Consider the following 21,857-nt stretch of genomic DNA (forward strand, 5'->3'; position numbering starts at 1 on the left):
CCGCCGCCTGTGGGAAGTTTCACAGAACAGTCTAGTATGATTGTTGTATGTGATGATAATATACATGTTGTGCGTTAATTCCTACTTGGAAACCTTCAGTGAAGTAATTTGTATGGGAAGGAGAAGTATATTAAGCACATCCAGATTTGGGCTACCTGAAGCTTGTTGCAGCTTGAGATGCTGAATGTTTTCCTGATTGGGACAATTAACATTCAGTACTTTGGGAGGGCTAATTATTTTGCGATATTTCAGCATCCCAATAGTCCTATAATCATTTGATATATACAATATGACTTGTTTTCTTGAATACGTGCTCTTAACCTAATGAAGCTCACCTCATTGGTACTTGAAATGAATGTCTTCTGAATTGATTTAAAAATATTTTCAAGCAACACTAATTAATTCTTCTTCTTTTCCCACAGCTGTATGGGGCAATGTACTCAACATGAGGTAACAATGACTGCTTCTTTTTTCCCTTTTGTATGTCTGTGAGGATGTGAAATAGAATTATTCTTTCTGTCAGAACAACAACAACAAAAAGTATCTTTTCCCCCAACCTTCCTTTCCTTCTTCCATGGAATGGAAGATAACGGGAAACATTCAGTTTCTCTGATTAAAAATGTTGTCGTCAGCCACAAATTTTTGGCATGAGAAGAAAAAAGTGGCAGTTGAAAAGGCCCATCCACAAGTGTGGGACAAGGTCCTATAACTATTCTGCCCTCCCCCCCTTTACTGTCTCTTCCCCTTTCTCCTTCCTGGGGTGCAAACTCGGGAACAACAGTGGTAGATTTGTCATTAGTGAAGGCATTGCATGCGTCCTACAGGAGCAGTTTTTATGCTGGAGTTAATATATGAGTGGCATGCTGCTGTTTTTGAAAGGAGCATGCCTCTTTGAGCAATATCTCTGTTGGGATTAGCCATGCAAATGTCCTTCAGAAGTTTATCGGAGTGGGGAAGAGATTGTCGTCTTTGCAAAAACTACGGGCCTTGTCCAAAATGTTAACCATTGCATTCACTCTATAGACGTCTGCTTGTCTAATGAAACTTCTTTCTCTTCTTCTTTTGCACCCTCAAAAATCTGCTCCGGGGGATTGTCTGGAGCAGAATTTGTGGGCGTGCAGGAAGAGGAGGGGGAATACATCCTGTCTGTTTGCACAGTGTTAGATACAACTCTATATCCTTGACTCCCTCTGCCCCAATTCTTTTGTGTGTGCTTTGCAGTCAGTGTTCCAAAAGCTTTATCAATTATGACGAGATTGCATTCAGCAGAACTGTGTTTCCGAAAATAACTGTATGCTCCTTCCAAAGAAAGAAAGAAAAAGGCCACTCCTGCTTCCCGTTGTAAGTGGAGAGTCAGATTGGATTACTCCATTGGTAAAAATAAACATTTACTGGTGCTAATCCTGTGGCTGAAAGTGAGCTGGGTTCTTTGCTGTAGAAAACCCATATAACTGTGTGGGTTTCATAGGCTCTGATTGTGTTATCAGCACTTGATACCCATAAGATTAAACAAGTTCGGCTGAGGATGTGGTTTCACCCAGTGAACCTTTTCTACAAACGACTCTTAAGGTAACAAAACAGTTTTAACTCTGGAGTAGCTAACCTCTGGCCCTTCAGAAGTTGCTGGACTCTTGACTCCCAATACCCCTGCCAGCACGGTCAGCAACTGGGGATGATGGGCGGTTGCATACAACCACTGAGGGCCAGAGGTTAATCACTCCTGGTTTAATTCTCTTACTCCAGAACAAGGGCATATATAGCCACAGGTTTCTGGTGTATGAAAGGGCACAGGATTGACTTGTAACTTTCAGGGGCTTCCCACACTTTTTATAGAGCATCATATCTGGGATAGCATTTATGCAAAGGTGTGCATGGCCCAAGCTTCAGATCACGCACGGCATTCTATGTGCCAGGAGCTGGGTCTGCACGAACCCAGGAGTTTTTCTTCATGTGCATCCTACATGCTATGCAGCTGTGTCAATGTGTTTCCCCAAACTTGGGTCTCCCAACTATTGTTGGACTACAACTCCCATCATCCCTGGCTAGCAGGAGTGGTGGTCAGGGATGATGGGAGTTGTAGTTCAACAACAACTTTGAGGAGTTTGGGGAAAAAATGACCTATGTTGTGAAAGAATCCTAACAGTTTGCAAACATACAGTTTGTGGAGGGGTTTCCCCCTTTGGTGATTCTACCCATGTAGGGTTTCCCAACTAAGTTTTGTACTCTAGGTGTGGCAGAAGGAATTGGAAGTTGTTGTTGGATTCTATCTCGCATCATCCCTGACAATTGGCTATGCTAGCTAAGGCTGATGGGAGTTGGAGTCCAACAACATCTGGAGGTTCCCATCTCTACAGTAAGTCTGCAACTTACACTCATTTAACTTGTGTGCATTCAGTTTTACGTGCTTAGCATTGTTTTTTTAAACAAAATTTAAAAGGGGGCAAGTCTTGGGGGGGGGAGACTTTGGCAGTCCCACCCACCATTGCACCTAATGACTATGCCCAATTTTGGCTTCAGGTGCAATCCCTGTAAAGTCACCCCCATGGAAATCGAGGGCTTACTTTGTCTAGCTGAACTATTGCTGGATTTGGTGGATCTTTGGCCATTTTAAAAGTTTTCCTTATGGTTTTCTTCCTAACAGGTCTATCCAGGATAATAGTGATCAGAAAGTAGAAAATAAGATTGAAGAGGTCAGTACGCTGGATATCCAGTATTATAATCCTTGCTTTCCCCACAGTCAGCATTTTGCAGACTTCCACTGTTTTCCTTTCGGTGTCAGCCTTCTTTCCTTTCAATTCTGTCCCCTCAGTGGAGCTGCCACTTTTATTTTTCTTCTCTTCAAATGTTGCCAACATTCACAATCATTCAGCTCCACGCCAGTGTGTTGCTTTGTAGATGTCTTCCTTTAACATTCATACTTTGAGATCCTACTTGTTAGTTGTAAATAATAATATATATAAAACAATTTCCGTTTGCCCCCACCATGTCCTCAGCCTTTGTGGGTGGGTAGTAACACATTCATCAGTGTTCGTAAAATATATAAACGCAGTAATAATGCAACCAAAATAATGCAACCTCCTTCTCTTTGCACACCAAATGTCTGCTCCCAGTGTATGTCAGGAAAGGGGTCATGGGAGTAAAATGCTGGTTTCCTGTTGGCATTCTTTATCTTAGTTTCAGTGGTACTAATATGCAGCTAACTGCAGCCCTCACCCCTCAATTCTTTATGGCTGTGTCATCTTGTAAAGCTAATCTAAGCCATGGCTTAATGTAACAATGGAAGAATGATTGTCAAAATTAATGGACTTAGCTGAGATAGCAAAATCGACATGTTTAATCAGGGGAAAGTCAGTGTTAACATTTACTAAAGATTGGCTTTTAATTATTGTACCCCACCTTACTTGTGCTGGTCTATAAAGATTTGATTATGACTAAAGATTGGAAACCTCTCATAGACTTTTGTGTGAAAAAAGGAAATAATGACACTTGGATTTGGGGATTCAAGATAAAGTTGGTTCATAGAAAGTGGTTTTGTTGGGTGTTATATTGGGGTGGATGAAGTGAATATTGTTTATATATAGCAGATGAAGAATCGGAAGTTTTTTAGTTTCCGAACTTTATCTTTTCTCTTTTCTTATTATCTCCCTCTTCCTTTTTTTTCCTTTTTCACTATGTCTATCTTATTTTGACTAATGTTGAATAAGAAAGATATTTGATAGTAAGTTTTGTATTTTCCTCTATGAACACTTTCATTTTAAATAACAAACTATGGCCTAATGCAAAAGTGCTGGTTCCCAAGGAGGAGATGGCATCTACCTTGCCATTCCCTTGTGCCTTAGCTCAGTGTGACAACTTAAGACAGAGTTTGGCGTGGGGTAATGTCTGAACCCAGTATCACAGTCAAAGCTCTCTCTCCTCTTTTAACTACGATCTGTAGTTTAAAAACAAATCTTGATTTGTTGTTCTTGCGGGAAAATATATTGATGCAAGGAAACCACACTGGGTGTTAACTGTCGCTTTTGCCTTTAGGTTGTCGCGCCTTTAAGAGAGAAGATCCGAGAACTGGAGAAAAGGTACCTTCTAAAAGCCACGGCGACTGAAATGGCTTCAGATAGATGTTACATAGGGCATTGGGGACACAGTGGAACCTTGCTTGACCCCACAGCACAGCAGCAGTGGAGCAGACCATAGCTTAATGCAACTCTTTGGAAATGGTTTTGCAGGTAGTAACAAATCAAGGAGAATTAACTAGGGCACACTCCCTTGTGTGTCTCAGTGCTGGAGCAACCAAAGCTGTGTCGGTGCTGAAACCAGGTTGAAATGAATGAATGCAAATTTTCTTGATCTAAGTGTGACTACGGTTCTATGGCTACAACCTTCTCGAGTACCTTTCCCGAATAAAGGATATGTTAATGACTGGGAGGTAGCTGTTTAAATCCTCAACAGTCTAGGGAGTTTTAAATTATTATTTTTTAAAGTCATTGTGACCTAATTAGATATTTAGAACTGTCACCACCTTCTCTCCCTGCCTCCCTTTCATTGCATGTTTATATTTAAAAGTAGCCTAAAATAGAATGTACTATTGCAGACTGGTGGTACATCTGGCATCCAACACTGTGTACCAGTGAAGCATTTTGTATTCCTGTTTTCATCCAGGAAGATAAGTGAGAGAAGCTGCAGATCAGTTCACAGTGTGAACAAAGAATTCGTGCTTTATGCCATGGCATTTGATATTAGTGACTTCTAAGGAGGCTATAATGTTTGATCACCTAAGTCTAATGTTGGATACAACTCAGTACAGTAGCACCTCGGGTTACGTTACCCTCGGGTAATGTAAATTTCAGGTTGCAAAAGTGGCAAACCCGGAAGTGTTTCGCCACGCACACATGTGCAGAAGCGGTCTACTGCTTCCCTCGGGTTGCAAAAACCTCGGGATCCGGCCAGACCTCTGGAACGGATCCCGTTCGCAACCGGAGGTACCACTGTACAAATTCATATGTATTGGCTTCCAGGAGTTAATGGTCTGTGATTCTGTTATGTAATGTTTACTAGGCATCATAGGATAAACACAAGTGCCAGTGATAAGTCTTCCAGCTTCATAAGGTTTGAAATTTCTCATTCTTCCATTTTGAAATGTTTTATAGTTTTACTCAGAAGTACCCGCCAGTGAAGTTCCTATCCGAAAAGGATCGTAAAAGAATTTTGGTAAGTTGGCAACTTGCTCAGAACTAATCAGTGACCTAAATTTCTGCATAGGTTTATTGAGAAGAAACGACAAGCTGGCCGTTCTCTTTATGGCATGGCACACATTGAAAAGAAAATTCTGTGTACTTGTGTTAGCTTTTTAGCTCTTCCTAATGTAATTTTAATTTTTGGACATAGTCCTAAGGATGGCATCATTAAGAAGCAATAATCAATATTTGAGTACCCAATTCTGGACTGAGCACCCAGACACTGTGGTATTGTTGACTCTAAGTGGGCATGGATTGTGTGGTAAGAGAAGCCAAAGGAAACCTCAAAAGGGAGAGAAAAATAAAAGATCACAAATGATTCCTGTGAAGGATGAAGTTTGTTAGAAAGAACATAGTTCTCTGTATTAAAAAGCAAAATACGGGCAACAGACTTTAACTCAGAATTTGAGGGAGTGATGCTCTTACTGGCATAATTTTTCAAAAGATGTTCTTCATGCTGGTCCTTGCTTTGACTTATTTCAGCAGTCTTGCTTTTCCAGTGTGGTTTTTTCATTTGATAACAATATTTATATGCTGCCCCATAGTGGAAGTTTTGGGTGACTAACAGTAAATGTAAAACAAAACCATAAAATAAAAAATCATAATGAAGACAGCAGCAGAGGCTAAAAGCAATGTGCTCTCAGAAGCACCAGAAAATAGAGACTCTGAACATCTCCAGTAATTTCAGATTTTTGGAATGTTGAGATTAAAGATTAAAACACCTGAAGAAGTATCAAGGTCTTCAACTGGTGCTCAAAGGAGTGCTAATTAGGCACCAGGCGAGGCTCCTTGGGGATGACATTTTTTAATGGGGTGCCACCACAGAAAAGGCCCCCTCCCCTCCACAATAACTGTAAATGAATAGAAATTCAGCAGTGGGGCACCCTGGAAAAGCTGGTAGCTGTTTGAAAATGCACAAATGTTGGCAAAATATACTCTCAAGGTATATTGAATTACCATATTTTTTGCTCTATAAGACTCACTTTTCCCCTCCTAAAAAGTAAGTGGAAATGTGTGTGCGTCTTATGGAGCGAATGCAGGCTGCACAGCTATCAAAGAAGCCAGAACAGCAAGAGGGATTGCTGCTTTCACTGCGCAGCGATCCCTCTTGCTGTTATGGCTTCTGAGATTCAGAATATTTTTTTTCTTGTTTTCCTCCTCTAAAAACTAGGTGCGTCTTGCGGTCTGGTGCATCTTATAGAGCGAAAAATACGGTAGTTGCCAGAGTTGGTGGTGGCAGCTTGGATGGTTTCTAAAAGGCTTAGACAAATCTGTGAGTGCTGTTAGCTGTGACATTGGAGGCAGAGTAGCTGTGGTTGCTAAGTGCTAGAGGCAACCTACTTCAGCTGTCCAGCCGTCTAGTTCAGGATGAAGTTGCAAGGCAGAATTGCTTGCGTGAAAGGGACTTCATGCCAGAAGCAATTTGAATCCTATGCGTAATACGGCTGTACCTTGGAAGTCTAATGCTTTGCCAGTCGAACGTTTTGGCTCCCGAACTCCACAAACCTGGAGGTGACTGTTCCGGTTTGCGAACTATTTTTGGAAGCTGAACATCCAACAGGACTTACGATTGGCTGCAGGAGCTTACTGCAGCCAATCAGAAGCCGCGCTTTGGTTTCCGAACATTTTGGAACTCAGATGGACTTCCAGAACAGATTCCAAGGTACAACTGTACATGCATGTCTGCATGTATATAGTCTTTATGCACACTACCTGCACATTCTGAGAAATAGCCACATGTGCATATATCACATGGCAAACTGCTACCACATGATGAAGTTATTTTCTACATATAATAATATAATGATGATGATGTAGTTTTCCTTAAAGGTGAAATTGAGCAGCTGATATCGGCAGAATTGCTCAGTGTCAAACTTCTAGAAAGCCTTTGGAAAAGTGAGCCAAAGGAACAGCTGACACCAGTAGAAGAACGTTGGCTGTCCTGAATCTCTAAATCAGGGTTTCCCAAACTTGGGTCTCCAGCTGTTTTTGGACTACAACTCCCATCATCCCTAGCTAGCAGGACCAGTGGTCAAGGACGATGGGAATTGTAGTCCAAAAACAGCTGGAGACCCAAGTTTGGGAAACCCTGCACTAAATAATGTGTAGGAGCTGCAGACCTAAAATATTCCTGGTAATTAAATGACATGGAAACTAATTGACTCTTAGCTAATAGCAATGTGTTGGTCATGAACTTTCTGTTAAAGCTGTGAATCAGAAATTCTGTTGATGTTACTGTGAGCACAGCATTGGACTCTGATTAAAGATTTGGTGGTCCTTTGTCCTTTTGATAAGCGCCCTGTTGTTTGATAGAACTGGAGCTTTGTAGTTTTGGTGGAGTAAACCTAATACGTAGCAACCCAGGATTTTTGTGAGGCTTTAAGAATGCTTTGACATCCTGATTCTAAACCCATTTACTTACAAGAAGACCCATTGATGTCACCTCTCCCGAATGTGCTTGTGTTCAGCCCTTAAATGCAGTCTGGGGAGAAGTGCAGGACTGTAAAAACTGTGTGACATTGCTCAAGCTAAGAGGGCCTGATCTTAAGCAGTGAGTGTTTGATGTGAGACAGCCGGGGAGTCCATATGTACTGTATGCAAAACTGAAGAAGAGAACGGTAACCCCCAGAAGGTTATTTTTATCAGGATGAAGATGCATATCACTCAGTTGCCTAGATTTCCTGAATGACTGTGCTAACCTTTAGCAGGTTGTGTCAGTCAGAATGAGTAGCTTGTGCAGTATGTGTTCATCAGGAATGGTTTTTCAGGAGGTGCAGGGAAGCAGAAAATGGGATTCGGACGAAATCAGGAGCCCTTCTACTCATACAAGCAAGCACTTGGGTTGCAATCCAATTGCTGTGGTGTTGTACAAGGAGGACACTTTATTTTCATGAAGATCACGTCTATGGATGGGAAGAACCACATTGTCAAGTAATTCAGTCAGTATAGGCAGTTCTGTGGCTACTCTGGTCTGGTATTGAGTGCAAATCTCTTGGGTTCTGATCAACAGCTGTTGGATCCATGATTGGCCACTGTGAAGAAGCATTGCCTTCCTCCAGGCTGATCCAGCAAACTTTCACTCTGACCCAGCAAAGCTGCTCTTCATTTACTGGGAAGGGTGTAGTGCAGGCTTCCTCAACCTCGGCCCTCCAGATGTTTTTGGCCTACAACTCCCATGATCCCTAGCTAGCAGGACCAGTGGGCAGGGATGCTGGGAATTGTAGTCTCAAAAACATCTGGAGGGCCGAGGTTGAGGAAGCGTGGTGTAGTGGTTGCCTCACAACACTTCTAGAATGGTTGGGCTTACTGATTTGGCTTTGAGTGCTAATTCATGAATGATCCTAGTGATGAGGTCAATGGGAGGCAGTTTCTTCCTTGAACACCACCCCAGCAATGCATGTGTAAAGGAACATTTGTTTAGTCGGGTCCGACTCTTCGTGACCCCATGGACCAGAGCACGCCAGGCACTCCTGTCTTCCACTGCCTCCTGCAGTTTGGTCAAACTCATGTTGGAACATAGGTGGGACCAACGCCATAATAGGTTGCCCGGAAACTTTAGGGTATTGCTTCCTTTATAGCTGCCATAATTTGCAAAGTGATACATGGACTGAAGTATAACCCAGTCAGTATTGTGAATGTAAAATCCAACCTTCTGAGATGTTGCTGAGCTTAAAAGTGGGTGAAAGATTTCTCAGTCTTTATTAGATGGCTGGAGATGTATAGAGTCTCTTGCACATAACTCTCTTACTGATGACATTGTTGTCAGACATTTGAATCAAATAAGGGGAAAGTTAGATTTTTAAATTGTTTGGCCTCTGAGGCAAGTAAAAAAAAAAAAAAGGTTCTTGGTGTGTGTTTAAAAAATATATGAATTCAGCAAATTTAATCCCCCCGTTATGAAGTAAGGATCACCTTTGCAAATATATTAATTAACAAATAAAAAGCCAAGTTAGTGCGCGTCGTTGGGAATCATCAGACTTTTTCGGTAGCTGTAAGAGTCTTCCACTGTTAATTGTTCAAAGCATTAGTAATCACTTGTAATCTCACAGCTGCTATTTGGATTGCCTTAGCGGAGTACCGAAATTGGCTGTTATGTAATTGACCCTTACAAAGTTGCCACATCAGACTGAAGCTCATTTGTTTTCTTCAGCGGTTCAATAGTGCTCGGTTATTTTCTACGCCCTTTGGAATGTTGTGTGAAATGAGCGAACTTTTAAGTGGCACCAGCTATGGACCGAGTGACCTAAGTTGGTGAGAGACACTTGCAGGAAAGATTGCAGCACAGGGAAAATAAGCGCTTGCTTAAAAAATGCATTCCTTTCTTCTGGATGCATTTATCTTTCTCGAGGTCCTAACCTGCATTGTGAAAAGGAGGGTGTAGCAACATTAAACATATTCCGCTCTAATTTGGCATTTTCCATAGATTTGCCCAAACCGTGCTTCAGTCTGGTGATAACTGTGTCTGTGAAAACCTCCCTACCACTATGGAAAACACTTCCATGCATGGAAAGGCTGTTAGAAAGATGTCCAGATCAACACTTTTCTCCCTTGATATCTCCCCAGATATATGAAAGTTTTCCAGATACAGAGAGGAGGTGTGGTTGTTTTTAAAACAAAACAAAACAAAACATGGGAGTAAGTCAAATTGGCAATCCCATCATCGCAGCCACCTGCAGTCAGACTTCCATTGCTATTTCTGGACATCTGCACCTGCCCTCTGAGTTAATCCACACCAGGAGTAGCCAGCCAGCCTTGCAGATGTTGATGAACTACAACTCCCATCATCCCTACCCAATGACTTTGCTGACTGCGACTGATGAGAATTGTGGTTCATCTGGAGGGGAACCACGTCGACTATAACTGGCCCAGACAGATCTGATTTAAGTACAGTGGGATGCAAACCACACTGCACTGCAGGAATGCTTGCTGTTTCTCATCCATTATTGGAGGGGAAGGGATTGTGAAAAGAAGCATGGATTTTGCATGACGGTTCTTGGGTGAAAATCCTGTGTGGATCTTCCCTAGTTTTCCTTATTTATTTCCATTTATCCTGGTGAATTTAGGGTGGTGTAGGATAAACCTCTATTCCTTGAGTTTGGAACATGCTATTTTACCTTAACAGGAGGCATCATCCTTAACTTTTGAGCTCCCAGGAACAACTTTGAGCCTCACAAATTCTGTGGTTGCATGAAGCGAGGAGTGAGGTGTATCTATTACTACTCTGAAGCTGAATTCAAAACAAAAACAGAGTTATTTTCCCCTCCCCTGCCCCTATCAAGATGTACAAAAACAAACTCTGAAAGCTGCTGTTGATTTCATTTCATGTTTGTGGACTTTTTGTCTGGTGTTTTCCTTTTAAAAGAGAAGAAACATTTATATGCAAACTGTCCTAATGCAGATAACTGGAGGAGCAGGGTTTTTGGGTTCTCATCTTACTGACAAACTAATGATGGATGGCCATGAAGTTACAGTTGTGGACAACTTCTTTACGGGCAGGAAAAGAAACGTGGAACACTGGATTGGCCACGAGAACTTTGAACTGATTAATCATGATGTCGTAGAGCCCCTCTACATTGAAGGTGAGTGCCCCCGAGAGGACACAAGTTGGGCTGCTTCGTGCATCAACATTAGGGACCTGTTTCTGTCGCCTCGTAAATGGCCACCTCTGTGTGGCTGGCAAATTCTGCCGTTTTCCTTAAGTCCACATGCAATTGCTTCTGGGGGCATGGAAAGTTACCACTGCCCTCACGGGAATTGGGTATCTGAAGGTACCATATCCACAAAGATAGCCGAAAGGGGAGGCGATATCACAGTGTTGTACCCCACAAAGTTTGCCTGTGAGCACAAGGGCTTCAGCTTTTGCCACAGAATTCCCCTCCCCTCTTCTTTCCCCATGCGCCTCCCGCAGCCGCCCGCCTCACCCTCAGTCTGATGGGGGATTGTGAGGAATCCCTGCATTGGATTCGGATGACATGGGGAGGAGACAGAGGGGAAGTGCTGTTGCACAAATGAGATTCCTTGCACAACCAGAACAACTTAGTTTGAGATACCCTGTGATACCAGGGGCACATTGAGGCTAGACATCTTACTTTTTTTTGAATCTGATTAATTTCAGCCACTTTCTAACCTTAATCCAATTTAAAATTGGGTGGGAACAGCGGGGAAGGGCTATTTCCCAACCACCACCACACCCCAAAATTAATTCATCTGCATCTTGACATCACAAGTACACAATACTGTACTTCCTCAGTGAATTCAGTGAAGTCACACTGGAATAAAATGGCTTGTGGATGCGCTTGAGTTCTCGAATCTGCTTATTACAATTGGGCTTAGAAACATGAGAACAGGTTCCGATTCTGTAACATCCTCATGGTCAAGCAATTACAGAGGTTGAGCTGTTTAGTTCTCTGCTGCCTTCCCTTCCCTTTTAACTCTTCACCCATGCTGTTTTCACACTGTGACAACATGGGTGAAATTTAAAAAAACACACAAAAAACCCGGTGCCTATAATACTAAGCTAATCCATTACTTAATCTGTGGGCTCCTGGTGAAAAGATCACAACTGCTTACCTCCTCTAGACCTGTTGCTGTGAGCTAAGCCATGGTTTGAGTTATGTCTGAATCCATCCTTGTGGCTTAGTTGCCCCAGGCAAACTATGAGTAGTAACCCAGCTTGCGAATTTTCTTAACTGAACTAAACCATGAGCCTCGGTTCTGACATAACACTAAGCCAAAACATGGCTGTGTTCACAGCTGTGCAGTAACTAACATCAGGAGTGGAAGAGAAGCAAAGCGCACCCAATCTTTTCACTGGAAAGCCCACACATTTGATTGTTCATGCTGTAAGCTATGGTTTGGCTCAGTGGTACTTACAAACCAGCATGTGAGCATTGGAATAATGCTATATATGTTTCCTTTTGAGGTTACACATGCCACAGGCATGTTTTGCCTCCTTGCCCTCACAGTACAGGTTCTACAAATACACAATGCAAATATATTTACAGATATTGTCAAGTTGAGTGAAAAATACATGAAATAAGTGCTTTTTATAAGCTGGAGTTATTTCACTAAGGCTACAGAACTTCATGAATCTTTATCTAAATGTACAGGAGGCACACACTGTCTTGAGAAGCCGGGGAAAACATTTGCCATGTTTGCAAGACTATAATATAAACGGGGGTTAATAAGATTCTCCACCTATCCCAGACTCCAGTTTAATTAGATCCCCTAACGACTTTGTTTCTGGATCATGAGGGTGTAGCTGTGCAGTTGGAATTTGCTAATGGTCTACAACACCTCCCTCGTACAATCAAATGCTTTTGGTTAAATAATACCGGTGGGACGTTATTAAACTGGCAGCCTGTTTTTAGCACGCAATTTCAGCCTTGGCTGGGTATGAATTATATAGTTTCTTTTTGTTGAGTATAATGAAAGGCAATTCCGGTGTGACTCTCCCTCAACAAGAAGATACTTCACAGTTCAAAGTGCTTGCTGTGTGTCTTTGACAAGGAAAAAAAACACACCACAGAATGCGGAAATCACATAAGCCTGTTTAAATGGCACCCTTAGAACTGACAAGCCAAGCTCTATAAACAAAGATTTCTCTGTAAAATTGTTTTGAAAGTCAGCTTTCATCCCAAAACGTTAAAAAGAAACCAGCGATAACCCATAAGGATTAAGTTAGTACTAGAAAAGTTTTTCAATAATTTTTGCATCGCTTCAGTATAATTGGATGAGAATTTGTCTAGGGGAACAATTCAAACCTAAATCATTTGTATGTGAAATGGGATTTGGAATAAATATTTAATTGGTTGTACGTTCCGAATGGAGTGGTGTTTTTCTCCTCTTAAACTAAAAAAATGATATATTATAAGTTTATATTCTCATCATTTATACCCATCTTCCTAGTTCTGCACCCATAGGAACATGCTCATTGCATGCTTCAACCTCTTTAACATATTCTTTGCTGAGTTTGAGATTTGACTAGCGTGAGGAAGGACAGTGGGGCAAGTCTGCAAGTTGTAGGTCCCTGGGCTCTTCCAGATCACAAGAAAGATGTATCATACTGTAGCTTCTGGTTCTCTTATAGAGAGGAGCCAAAGAACATTCTCCTTTTGCCCTTTTAACGCTGCCTTCCGGCCATGCTTTTGTCTTGCCTTGCTTATGAGTAGACCCTTGCAAGTAGGCTCTTGCTCATGAGAGTTAGAAGAAGTGATTGTCTCCAAATCTGGCCTGCTATTCACTCTTGCCTTCCATTTTCTTCTGTCAGTTCAATTCTCTCATTGGCTCTGTTCCCACATCCAAGAGATCTGGCATGGTGGAAGTGTCCCTGAATACCTTCAACTCCTCCCCCCCCCCCCTTTTAATCTCCCAACTGAGTTGGTGTAAAATAAACGCTCTTCTCTTTTCTTTTCTTTTTGTCGTTGTTTCACAGTGGACCAAATTTACCACCTGGCCTCTCCAGCTTCCCCTCCAAATTACATGTATAATCCCATCAAGACGCTAAAGACCAACACCATAGGGACGCTGAACATGTTGGGTGAGTCAGTGAATGGATTGTGTGAAATAAGCAGCTTGATGTTCATTGAAATGGTATGGTGCCTTGCTACTGACTTTTACTGGAGAAAGGCGCAGCATCCTGATTCCAGATGTTTGCACCTGTATGTCTATTTGTAAATGACTTAAATATTCTTTAGAAACACCAGTAGGGCATTCCTTTTTCTTTCAAGTTGGTATCCCTACGTGAAGCTAAGTATTTGCATGCCAAAACAGCAAGCCTTAGGGCAGGGGTGAGCAACCTGTGACCTTCTGGAGTTTGGTGGGCTCCAGTTCCCATCTACCTTAACCAACATGGCCAGGGATAATGGGATCTGTAGTCCAGCCATCATGGCCAATGGCCAGGGATAATGGGATTTGTAGTCCAGCAGCATCTGGATCTACACAGTTCCTTATCCCTAATTTTAAGGGAAGTCAAACAGTATATTTTTGCCATGCTTCAGTCCCAGGGTAGCCAGTTGCATGAACAAGTGTGATGGGGTGAACCAGGGATATGCCCAGTGATGCAGACTGATGTCATTACAAAGAAGATATTCTTGGCACTTAAGGATAGTGCAGGATATTTACCACAAATAACTTCCTATACCATCTCAAGTCACTTTTCATGCCATTCATCGCATTCTAAGAGTTGGTCAAAGAGGTATTCTCTTGACTTCCTTTTACAGAAATTTGGGGTACTTGGTAGTATCCTTACCTTATATAGACGCAGACAGGCCATTAACTGTTTTGGATACTTGTAGTCTTATACCAAGTAGCAGGGAATTTCTTGAAGCATTCAGAAAATCCTTAACTATGCTTTCATGGCTGCTGTGCTAGGCTTCCAAATGGGCAGGATGAGAGTAAGCATTTGGGGGTATTTCATTTTGCATTTTTGTCCCATCTTTTGTTCCAAGGAGCTCAAGGTGTGGCATATATGGCTCTCCCATTCCCCATCAATCCCCGCAACAACCCTGTGAAGTAGTTTAGGTTGACAGAAGCAGGGACTGATCCCCCAAAGCCACATGTGAAGTCTCTCTTAGCAAAAACAACAAAGATGGCACCCATTGAGACGAACTCTTGCTAAAGCCTGTGCTGCAATAATGAACCTCTTTATGATGCCACAAGGCTCTCCACATCAGTTCTGCAGAATTGCAGCACTTTAAAGCATAGTTTTTAAAGGGTTTTTTGTGTGTGTGTGGATGAGAAGTTACATTTCGGTCTGAAAGCTTTTACAACAAAGCCTGCTACTGAATGGAATGTGGAACTCCTGGTTGCTTAGCCCCCTTTGGTCAAAATTAAGATAAGCGTGAGTCCGTTCATTTTCACTAAAGTTCACCCTCTTGTTTTTTTTCTTTTAAGGGTTAGCAAAACGTGTTGGAGCTCGGCTTCTTCTTGCATCTACCTCTGAAGTATATGGAGGTAAGAAGTGGACTTGGCAATGGCTGATTTGGGAGCCAGTCTTTTACTGAAGGGAGAGGTCCCATCAGTATGGAGGCCTCCAAGCATAGTTTTAAGCAAGGTGGGGAGAGCTGGCAAGAGTTTTTTTCCATCTGCTACGTTTTCCTTCACATTTGACCTCCCTGCCCTGCAGTCAATGGATCTTACTATGCTTTTGATGAAGATATTATTTTAAAATGTTCCTTTTGCTCACCTACACAAACAAAAAGCTTGATCTTCGTTTTAAAATCTAGGGGGCATTAATTTCCATGGATAACTGGGCTTGACTTTTACCTCAGTACTCCAGGATCAATCCCTCCTCTGCCTTTTCAATATACTACTATCCTTTTCATTCTTTGGTCCCTATAATACTTTTACTGCATTCAATGAATAGAACACCAGTGCATGGTATAATATGGCTTGGTTGACGCTGCCCCATAAAGCCTTGATTTGGGAGTTTCCGATGTGTTTCCTTAAGTCATCACTGAAGTATGTTTAGATGCCACCTGCTTGGGGACTATTGCATTTGCCTTAGCCTTTTCCTGTTGTGAAGGTCCTGCAAATTAAGCAGAATGTTCAACTTGAATAATATGTGATTATTGTACCATGTGCTAATGGGACATCTGTAGGGTATGTGTCTTCCTGTGAGTTACTCTGGCCCAGCAGTAAAGAAACCTTTGGTCATTTTTAACAAGTCCCACCCACCTGTATATATGACATCATGTGTGGGGCAAGGAATGATGGGGGGGGGCAGAAGGGCGGTTTGCGGGCACATTCATAGCCCCATGCTTTTTGCAAGCTGATCTTTGGTGCTTGGGTGGGAATCATGCTGAATTCATTTTCCTACCCCAGTTTAGCCTTTCTCTAGCCATCAGTCATTGGGAAAGCATTTTAGAAGCTGAGTGTGTTTCTGTTAAATCTTTTCAGACCGAATAAAAATGGCCGGATAGCTCTGAATAACTTCTTATGTGACAGACTATAGGAAGCATTGACGTTACGCTAAATGGGCTTCATTTGCCCCTTGTGGAGCTGGCAAATGCCCAAGCTTTGCTCTGTAGTGTCTTCACATTGCATCCCATATGTGGTCCTTGATTGGCTGGGATCACTCAGGGAGAAATGCAGTGGGGGAAATGGCATCAGAGCAACAGCAATGGACCAAACGGTATATGAAAACAGCCCAAGCAGTAGGAACAAGGCTTTATAGAGGAGGAGAGCGTCACTTCCTTGAAATTGATATTGTGGCAAAAAAACCTATTAACTCAACCCTGGTACCCACTACTCTGTAGAGCAGCCTTTCTCAACCTGTGGGTCCCCGGATGTTGTTAAACTACAACTCACATCACCCCTAGCTAGCAAGGCCAGAGCTCAGGGATGATAGGAGTTGTAGTCCAACAACATCTGGGGACCCACAGGTTGAGAACCACTGCTGTAGAGCATGGTTAGGCAACCTAAGGCCCGTGGGCCGGATCCGGCCCAATTGCCTTCTAAATCCAGCCCACAGACGGTCCGGGAATCAGCGTGTTTTTACATGAGTAGAATATGTCCTTTTATTTAAAATGCATCTCTTGGGTTATTTGTGGGGCATAGGAATCCGTTCATTTACCCCCCGTCAAAATATAGTCTGGCCCCCCACAAGGTCTGAGGGACAGTGGACCGGCCCCCTGCTGAAAAGGTGTGCTGACCCCTGCTCTAGAGAGTATCTTAATAGTAATCCTTTCTGTGCTGCTGAAAAGTGAAACTCATGATCGCTCTCTCCCTCTCTCTTTCTCCCTCCCCCACTCTCAAGATCCTGAAGTTCACCCACAAAACGAAGATTACTGGGGTCACGTGAATCCCATAGGACCTAGAGCATGTTACGACGAAGGAAAGAGGGTTGCCGAAACAATGTGCTATGCCTATATGAAGCAGGTAATGATTGTGACATTTGGCCAAAAACGTTCAGAACTTCAGAGCTGCAACACACGATACAGAAATACAAGGTCACTTAGGTGGTGTGAGTGAAGGATTCTGGTGAAAATCCAACATTCTCTCACATGAAAGGATGCTGTACAATTGGTATAGACTGCCTCCTATTCCTGGTAGTGCTTGGGTTCCAAACATGGTTTGCTTAGAGGCCAAACTCTGTAATATTAGTTTTGTTGGTTTGCTTGAAGTGTTTCATGCACCTGACAGTCTAGTACATGGGTAGGCAAACTAAGGCCCAGGGGCCAGATCCGGCCCAATCGCCTTTTAAATCCGGTCCGCGGACGGTCTGGGAATCAGTGTGTTTTTACATGAGTGGAATGTGTGCTTTTATTTAAAATGCATCTCTGGGTTATTTGTGGGTCATAGGAATTTGTTCATTTTTTAAAATATATATATAGTCTGGACCCCCACAAGGTCTGAGGGACACTGGACCTGCCCTCTGCTGAAAAAGATTGTTGACCCCTGATCTAGTAGATGAAAAATAAAAAATTAGGAACCCATTTGGTTGAAACTAGGACCTCCTTGGTTAAAGACTGATGTCTGAGAAATAGTTCCAAGAACAGCAATATTATGTAGGTAGTATGGAATATGCTAAAACCACGTTAAGTGATTTGGGTTTGTTTTTGTCTTATTCTGGCATAGAGGCATGGAAATTGTAAGATAAAACGGCAATGTGGGATTCTTCTCCCCCTTTTCATAAGCAAATGCAGAAGCTGGCTTCGTGTGTCTTGTTGACTGTCATCTTCCTTCTGGGGTAGGGTAGCAATAGAGAATTTAAAAAAACAGTGCATTTTTTTAAAACAACAAGCTTTTTTCTTATTCTTCCAGGAGGGCGTAGAAGTAAGAGTGGCAAGAATATTCAATACTTTTGGCCCTCGGATGCACATGAACGATGGCAGAGTTGTTAGTAACTTCATCCTGCAGGCTCTTCAGGGAGAACCCTTAACTGTACGTATTCACCATCCTGCCCTCTATTGCTGTTCATTGGATTTACGAGGAAGATTTCCAAGTAAAATAAACTGTCGCTTTGTGAAATGTCATTTGTATGAATCGTGTAGGATTAAGAACATGAACCCTGAGCTTGAACGGTCCTGTATGTTCACTAAAATGTCTTAAAACGGTGCAGAACTTCAAGTTCTCCAGATAAAGAATTTGCGCTGAACCTCATAATCAAACTATTGTGACGGACAGTCGTTTGATTCAGGTCTTCAGTTACTGTTATAGTGCAGTCTCATTGTGTTCAATAGGACTTGATCTCAAGTAAATGTGCGTAGGATTGCAGTCTTAGTAAATATACTAAAAGACAGCTTTCCATACAAATCTGTTTTTATGTCCAGTTGTATTCTGCTTGGGAAAAACCCCATAAAATCAGCTAATTTATTTGGCTATCAACAGGAGTTAAAATAGAGCCTCTGTGTAACTATTGGTTTTCCACACAGGACTTGTTCAAACATGCATGTACACTGTTGTTGGTTTTTTACCAAAATGAAATACCTCTTTGCTAAACGTGTGAACTGTCCCAATTGAAAAGGACCTTGAGTTGATATTGGGTAAGCCGGCAGTTGTGACTGTGGTCATTTATCTGTGACAGCTATTCATGCATCCAGCCATCCCTTAATGCTACAGTCAAGAAATGGCAAGGATGTATGTGTTGGACTGGTCCTTAATCATGTCTAGTGTTATGAGATAGCATCTAGTAGTTGGGTGCTTGAGTTACTATTTTTGTATCCAGTGGTAGCTCTGCTGATGAGAGGCATCCATCAATGCAATATGGAAGGGGACAACCTTTGAAGATTTTCCTCCTTAAATCTGTTCAGGGCTCCCTGGATGCTTAGAGCAGATTTAAGGAAGGAACTAGGGGGAATTGGTCTCCCACAGACAGATGCTTTCTGTCCGTCAAGTTGACACTATTGGGTAAGGTAAAGGGACCCCTGACCACTAGGTCCAGTCATGACCGACTGGGGTTGCGGCGCTCATCTCGCATTATTGGCCGAGGGAGCTTGCGTACAGCTTCCAGGTCATGTGGCCAGCATGACTAGGCCGCTTCTGGCGAACCAGAGCAGCACACGGAAACGCCATTTACCTTTCCGCCAGAGCGGTACCTATTTATCTACTTCCACTTTGATGTGCTTTCAAACTGCTAGGTTGACAGGAGCAGGGACCGAGCAACGGGAGCTCACCCTGTCGTGGGGATTCAAACTGCTGACCTTCTGATCGGCAAGTCCTAGGCTCTGTGGTTTAACCCACAGCACCACCCGCGTCCCTACGACACTATTGGGTACCAGTAAAAATAAGAAAATGAAACTTCCTATTAAGTTGGTTTTTTTAACTTAGTGACCATAGTGGATTAGTTTCATGACCAGTTGTTACATTAATACTTTAATACATTAATAGGATAGAGCTGGGATGTGTCGTAAAGTCAATAACAAAGGTTTTATTCAGGAGGGCTCTCCTGCAAAGATATTTTGATGTGCATTTTGAAGAGCAGTAAAATCTCATGAGATTCTCTCCAGAGAACTGCTGAAGATTGGCACGCTTTGCTTTCTGGCAAACAACAGTGTACAAGTAGGGCTCTTGTAGCCTGTGTGTGTTTTGAGAAGACTGTTGCTAGGGCACAAGCTGAGGTTACCAATCGCTCAGCTAGCCCCAGGAAAAGAAAAAGGGTGCGAATTCTTTTAACTCTGCAAACCGTCAGCAAAGGCGCAGGGAATGACTTCAAATCTTGTTTCCTTTTGTCAACCCATATACAAAGATCTGTTCCCTTGCACTTGACAAAACAAAAATTCATTCCATATGAACTGGAATACACTCTTCCTTTTCTTTTCTTTTCTTAAAACAACAACAACTTTGTTTTGTGAGTGGCACATTAAAGATGATGGAGAAAAATTTGGTGCAGAGATGCTATGAAAAGTAAAGGGAAAAGGAAATAAAATCTGTAGCTAGATCAGTCTGGATCTGGCTAAACTCTGGATACAAGACTGCTTGGTCAGACTCATTTATGCCACCCTATGACCATCAAAGTGTTTGTGAGGTGTATATGAGCTAGTTTAACCCATACATCTAGCCATAGATAATCAAATTACAGATCAGACCAGGACAGATTTTGCTTTCAACACACTGTCACAAATGAATTGGGAGAGGAATTACATGTTTGTCAGTAAAAGTGATGGGCATATTGATACTTCTTATCAGTAATACTCATTTTATTTTATTTTTCCCTAGGTATATGGGCCTGGGACTCAAACCAGAGCATTTCAGTATGTCAGGTACGTATGTTTCACCTTCCTTGTTTCAGTATACCTGAGGAAGGGACACTGAACAAAAAACAAATTAATGCTGGGGAGGAGAAAAGCATATTTCAGCGTTAGTCATGCAGTGATGTCAGAATGTTTTATTTCTTTCCGGTTTCATTAGTTTTCTTTTTGCTATTTCCTTAGCATTAACTATCCCAAGTCTATAGATCAGTATTTCTCAGCCCTTACAGCTTGCAGCCCATTATCCCAATGTGTGAAACCAGTGATTGCTCCTTTCTTAAAAACCTGAACATAAAGTCTGTGACCTTTCAAACCCAATGCCTCTTCCTTGCATTGAAAGCTTGGAAAAGGTAGAATGATTTGAATCCATGGTTAAGCCCCTGCTTAAACTTTTAGTGTGCGTCACAAAACAGCTGCTGTCCAGTGGATTCTGAGACTGGATTGTGCAAAGCACTACTTATGTAAAAAGCACTACTCGCGTGGGAGTAGTGAATTCTTTTTGTTTCATGAATGGGACTGTGCAATGTTACACTGAGTTTCTCTTTCTCCATCCCATAACTCAAGTTGACACCTTGTGTGAGCAGGCCATTTTCTCTTCACAATTCAATTAGAAATAGAGCCTCGTTAAGAGCTCTGTGGGTTTCCTGTGTTTCATCTGCTTTCTGATTTAACTTAGACAATCTCTTCAGCTAATTTTGTAATTGGCATGTGCACAGGGTTTGTTTGTTTTTTTAATGTGGTATTCAGTTTGTGCCTTCCTCTTCACCCCCCTCTTTCTCATTAGCTTCTGATGCATGCAAATACTTGTATGTATTTGATTAGACCGGCATGCAAAAAAGGAATCTTGATGTAATTGCATGATCAATCGCGATTCCTTTTTTTGTCCTGCGATTTTATCAATGGGCACATTGGTAGTTCTGAATGAAAGGAAAAGACATTGACTTGAAAACAGCATAGGTACAGCTGTGTAAACATTAAGAAAAAAAAGATGCATCATCATCATCACTTGTTGCCTGATGAATCCCACAAAATTATGCCCAGAAGTGGCTCACAGCATTAATACCTTGGTTCTGGCCCGGAAAAACAATGGGGTAATTTTGGAACCATAAACTGTTGGGATAAATTGGGATATGGAGTTCCTTCTAGCTCTGCCTGCCCCTTGACAACTGGACATATGATAGCCTTTGTCCCACTGAAGCTAACGTCAGAAAAAGGAGCTGCGGACAACACTGGAAACAGTAGTCCTGTTTCCTGTACTACTGATTCAGCAAAGGTCCTTTTGCCTCGTTGAGTTTTAAGAAGCTGCAATCATTCCACCTCTCGGTATTATCTAATCTGACTGACTGGCAATGGCTCTGCGGGGTCTTGGGCAAAAGTCTCTCACATCACCCCAAAGATCCTTTTCAGCAGGATAAGTCATGGATCCCCTGCAATG

The 21,857-nt window shown here is 42.2% G+C and overlaps 1 protein-coding gene across 1 annotated transcript in view; it reads left to right on the forward strand.

The window, feature by feature from the left end:
- The window catches only part of UXS1 (UDP-glucuronate decarboxylase 1), a 47,843-nt gene that overhangs the window by 17,735 nt on the left and 8,251 nt on the right, over nt 1-21,857 (forward strand). Inside the window, exons 2-11 of the mRNA XM_083735620.1 lie at nt 423-450; nt 2,642-2,690; nt 4,030-4,073; nt 5,145-5,205; nt 10,630-10,810; nt 13,666-13,770; nt 15,126-15,185; nt 16,990-17,111; nt 17,997-18,116; nt 20,391-20,434. Coding sequence (XP_083591746.1) covers nt 423-450; nt 2,642-2,690; nt 4,030-4,073; nt 5,145-5,205; nt 10,630-10,810; nt 13,666-13,770; nt 15,126-15,185; nt 16,990-17,111; nt 17,997-18,116; nt 20,391-20,434 — 814 coding nt within the window. The remainder of the gene's footprint in view (nt 1-422; nt 451-2,641; nt 2,691-4,029; nt 4,074-5,144; nt 5,206-10,629; nt 10,811-13,665; nt 13,771-15,125; nt 15,186-16,989; nt 17,112-17,996; nt 18,117-20,390; nt 20,435-21,857) is intronic.

Source organism: Podarcis gaigeae, assembly GCF_964106915.1.
Source record: "Podarcis gaigeae genome assembly, chromosome: 4".
In the NCBI taxonomy this organism is placed as follows: Eukaryota; Metazoa; Chordata; class Lepidosauria; order Squamata; family Lacertidae; genus Podarcis; species Podarcis gaigeae.